General features: G+C 40.2%; 1 protein-coding gene across 2 annotated transcripts in view; it reads left to right on the forward strand.

Moving 5' to 3' along the window:
• glrbb (glycine receptor, beta b) overlaps positions 1 to 5,253 on the forward strand; it is a 29,750-nt gene that overhangs the window by 18,975 nt on the left and 5,522 nt on the right. The window contains exons 9-10 of one of the 2 annotated variants that reach the window (XM_034883006.1): positions 1,990 to 2,282; positions 4,936 to 5,238. In XM_034883006.1, coding sequence (XP_034738897.1) covers positions 1,990 to 2,282; positions 4,936 to 5,232 — 590 coding nt within the window. In that variant the 3' untranslated portion in view covers positions 5,233 to 5,238. Of the gene's footprint in view, positions 1 to 1,989; positions 2,283 to 4,935 lie in introns of both variants that reach the window. The other variant, XM_034883005.1, reaches the window with a different exon arrangement.

Below are 5,253 nucleotides of genomic sequence, written 5' to 3' on the forward strand. Positions count from 1 at the left end.
GTTAAGGGATTTATAAACTAGCAAAAGTACTTTGAAATCAATTCTTTGAGACACAGGAAGCCAGTGTAAAGACTTCAGGAGATTTGAGGGCATTTATACACGGGTATGTGTAACCGAACACTTTTCTGAAAACTGACAGCTGTGCACAATGTTACTTATGAAAACGGAGAGGTTGAAATGTCCGTTCATGAAAATAGCCGGCCACTCCTGAGAGACACTCAGCTGGCCAACGAAGTACACCTGATCCCCATTAACCTAAATTAATGAAGGGACGTGCTGAGGCATTTGAGGAGCAGTGCTGCACACAATCTACCCAAGTTACAGAAGGTCCAGTCAGATTACCAGACTGTTAGCTCGATCCCAGAAGAAATGCTAGAATGCTTGTGGAACAGCTACAGCTTAATGTATGGTGTGTTTTTGTTTACACTATAAATGCAATAAATCACAGATTTGTATCTTCTACTTATCTCTTATTAAAGCACACTTTTCTTATCACATCCTCATTGTTTGCCATTTTCTTAATTTATTTTTCTCTATTTTGTCACAAATCACCAAAAAAAAGTATTAGATTATGCATATGTATTATGTATATAGTATATATATTTCATACATCATATTTTTCCCATACAATATTAACAATATTGACCAAGCTTGTGTTTGCTGGAAAAGGGCTATTCCACTTTTTACTTTTTTTTTACCACACCATAATTGAGCCTGTGTGTAATATGTCAGTGTCACCAACAAATCACGCGGGCACCTCTGTGTGTGCAGGGCTGCACGGATACAATAATCCATTATTATCCCCCTCCAGTCATCCACTGCTGTCTTTCCTCCATCCTCCCTCCAGTTGTTCATCACCACTTTCATCCTATCATCACTCCAACTCCTCATGGAAGCCTCCTCTGACTTCTCTCTAAATGGGATCAGTCCAGGTCAGTCAACATTTAGGTGTGGGACGACACTCATTTATTGCTCTTCTCTGTTTGTGAGCATTTATGAGTGTGTTCATGTGTACATGTGACCATGTGCTCATTTAATTGAGAACGTGTGTTTTGGGGTTAACCATTACATTAAAAGTAGAAATAGGCAGTTCTTTTAGAGTTCAAGTTTTTTCTGTCTGAATCAAAATCCAGTTTTATTTTGTACACACATGTAATTGGGGAACAAGGCAAACAAAGCTATCACCATCCTTTATGTTTTTCTTTTTTCATGGATAATGGGTGGGTGGTTTCAGGTTCACAATGCTCAGCTTGTTACTATTGTTGTGAAAGGAACAGTTTGATTATAAATTGTGAACCCTGAACAAACCCATCCTTGATGAGTGACCATAGTGAGGCTTTAATGAGTCGCACTGTATCTTAAAAGAAGGAGGAATCTCAAAACCTGTAATCATGTTGGCCATCAGAGATTTAAAAAAAAAACTTAAAAACTTAACAAAATTGAATTTACTGCTATTAGAGGCTGTCTGATCTTTTGGAGATGTCCTAATAAAGGAGGTAAAGGAAGGGTCATGAATATCTAATTGCATTTGTGTTCTCAGACACCCTATGTGGATTTGAGCATTTTATAACAGCTTTTGTGCATATTAGAGGATTCATTTGTTCAGTATTTTGTGCTTTGAAGAGGAAATGCATAGTTTCTTTCCGATTTTTTTTGTTAGTGGATCAAATGCTTTTCCTCAGCGGCATCAAACATCTAGGCTTCCCGAGTTGGACTGTTTTATGCCCTTGGTATATGTTGACAATCATGGTTAATCACATGAACTAGTTATTGTCCGTAGCACCAAATATTAAAAACTGTTAAGTACCAGAGGTCGACACTGAATCCTTGGTCAGATTTATTGCTGTGTTTGACCTATTCTTTGGAGTGGATTGCAGAAAGTGTTGTATCAATCATAGATAGGGAAAAAGTTTGAATTTCAATTTTTTAAATCCAACGTCCTCTAACTTTGCTGACTGACAAGGTTAATTGACTTTCCTCTTTGTTTAGGCATCCTCTCGGTGCTCTCTCTGTCCTCGGAGTGCACCTCCCTGGCATCGGAGCTGCCCAAAGTGTCCTACGTCAAGGCCATCGACATCTGGCTCATCGCTTGCCTGCTGTTTGGTTTCGCCTCGCTGGTGGAGTACGCTGTGGTTCAAGTGATGCTCAATAGCCCGAAGCGCATCGAAGCAGAGAAGGCCAAGATGGCATCCAAGGAGAAGGCTGCAGGGAAGAGCCCAACTGCCAAGAACAACACGGTCAACGGGACCGGAGGGACGCCGCTGCATGTCAGCACCTTGCACGTCAGTAGATCTTTTTTGATAACTTAAGTGTGTTTGCTTGTGTTTGTTCATAGATTGCAAGAGTTACTGTACATCCCTACCCAGTCAAACTACAATGTGCGGATTTCACACATTTGGATTAGCAGAATCTGCTCTTTACAGTGATAGTAGTATTTGTAACATCAGTTAAGTGTAAAAGGCCAATTGAGATCTTACCTTTGAGACCTTGTTTGTGATTTCCTGTCGGCCTATTGGTTAAGACATAGACAAGATATACTATATGATTGCAACATCCCTGGTACAATTCTTGACGTGGACCTTTGTTGCATGTTTTACCCCTTTCTCGCTTTCCTAAAACAAAAGTCAAATGCCAACACATAATCTTCAGACAATTTACAATTATGTGTTTTGGGTGATATATGTCTGTGTTTATAGACTGTATATGATAAGTAACCTCCCACTAACAGGAACACACAATGACAAGATGTATATTACAGATCAAACATTCTCAGGCAGGTTTCTAACAGTAAAGCATAGAGATAAAATCTAAATGCAAAACAGAAATCCAATCATCAAAAATTGCCACTGCCTTGAACGCACAGATTAGTCACGACTCAAACTCGGACACTTACATGCACATCAGACATGCAGTATGTTTTATGGGTCTATCAATTGTATGTCTAATTGAAATTCATTTACCTCTGAGTCTACCTTTGTCCAAACTAGATTTGGTTTGAGAGGATTACATTATTCTATTGGAGTTTAATAGGCTTTCTTGTCAAAACCACATCAAAATAATGAAGCTCTAATGAGCTTAATGACTTCAGTGAGTAAGCATCTATAGTCTGATTAGATCCCGTTCACCCCACAGGCCTTCAGGGAAGTTGATGAAAAGGATTTTCTTTTGGACAACATTAAGCTACATCCTTTTGCTGAGAGGTTTTTATTAGCACTGTTTGTCCACTGTGATAGCACACAGAGGATGTAGAGGAGTTACAAGACTTTAGATTAGACAGCTTCCATATTAGGCAACATTTTGGAGCACAAAGTAGATCTGGCTACTTTGGCTCCAAAATTGTTTATTTTTTCTCTTTAAATAAGAGTTTTGTTTTATCACGTTGTCCAAGATCCAGGATCAAACAGCTCCTTTAGTGGGTTTTCAAAGTGTGGTCTGTTTTTAATCTGAAACCAATAAAGTCCTAAACAAGCTAATTTCAATGTCTCTCACAGTTTAAATGATTCCAACCTGCTGAGTGGATGTGACGTCTCAGAGACACAATTGCGCTATATGCACGCAGTCCTTTTTTTATGTGTTAAACAGAAGTCAGAAAGTGGAGCATTCAGTTGTCCTTTTCCAATGTATGATTGTATAGTTGCAGAGTCAGTTTCTACATAATTATTTGTGCAGTTTGGTCAACCAGAAAGGGATATATGTATAAAGAGAGGACATGGATTTTAACCAAGGACAAGAGAGTTTGGTCAACTCTTAGATTCTTCCGACTTGACAAAAAGATTGGAAAACTGAGTGATAGCAAATAAACAGACACAAAACAGACTCTCAGATGGCTATGGTTAAAAAAGGCTTCAGTAGATGTCTGTGCCATCTGTTGTGGTGGTATGTGAACATATCTATCCATGTACCTGTACATCTCTCCATCCAGTACATGCATAGTAGATTGAAAAACCGATCTACTTGTGGGGAACATATGGCGATTTTTCCATTACATGGTACCTGCTCGACTCGCCTCGACTCGCCTCGACTCGCCTTTTTTGTTTTTTCCATTATGAAAAAAAACACCTGGTACTGGCTAACAGGTGTTTTTTTGTATCACCTCCATCGAGGTTCCAAGCAAGCTAAGGCGATACCAAAAGGTGACGTGAAAACTACTACTGATTGGTCAGAGAGAATCATCACTAATCACTGCGTCATCATTGCGAGCGATAGATGGGGGTGTCCTGAACAAACCCGCCATTATTTAATAGTTTAGCCAGTGGTGCTTTTTTTACTGCCTCCAGCTTCTTTTGAAACAAAAATTGTCTTCTCGCTGTGGCAACAGCCACATGCTGAGAATCCAAAGCAACAACCTTACGCATGAGCAAGGGGGTCAGCGAGCCATAAACAGGAAGGCAGGTAACTAAGAGAAGAGCTAGAATGCTAAAGCTGCTACAGACAACCTGGCAAAGACTCAGGGAAACAAGGGGCTGGTATAAATACTGTGGAATTACTTAGGGAATAAGGGGCAGGTGCGAATGTTTCTGTGGTGATCAGAACTTACCGTTGTGATTTTATGAATTACATTCTCACTATAGTCTTACATATTACTGTATGTAAGTATACAATAGAGATTAGTTAATATGAAGTACAGTTAAATAAAGTCAGGAACCACTGCAGTTGATCACTGTTTTTTCCTAAAGAATAATTTATTCTGCAGGATGGAATAATCTTTGTTAGTACCACTAGTCAGAGCACATGGCGCTATGCTCAACAATCCCAGTCCACTACTTAGACGGTCATTTTTTAAACCACTTTGTTCTGGTTACACTGCCTCAGGGGCGGCCAGCAGCGCGTTCAGACCATTAGACTAATTGTATCTCAGTTTATACGTTTCAGATGAACTGCTGCAGAATTTAATGATCTATTTTGTTTTCCCTCGTGTTGTTCTCCTGCACCCAGGTGGCGGAGACTCGCTGTAAGAAGGTGTGCACCTCTAAATCAGACCTGCGGACCAACGACTTCAGCATTGTGGGCTCGCTCCCGCGGGACTTTGAGCTGTCAAACTTTGACTGCTACGGCAAGCCCATCGATATCGCCAGTGCTCACGGCAAATCCCATGCCAAGAACAACAGGAAACCTCCTCCTCCTAAACCAGTCATTCCGTCTGCTGCCAAAAGGGTTGACCTGTACGCCCGAGCTCTCTTCCCTTTCTCCTTTCTCTTCTTTAACGTGGTTTATTGGTCCGTATACTTGTGATTATTTGTACTGATATTGTAT

Source organism: Etheostoma cragini, chromosome 10 (genome assembly GCF_013103735.1).
Source record: "Etheostoma cragini isolate CJK2018 chromosome 10, CSU_Ecrag_1.0, whole genome shotgun sequence".
Lineage (NCBI taxonomy): Eukaryota > Metazoa > Chordata > Actinopteri > Perciformes > Percidae > Etheostoma > Etheostoma cragini.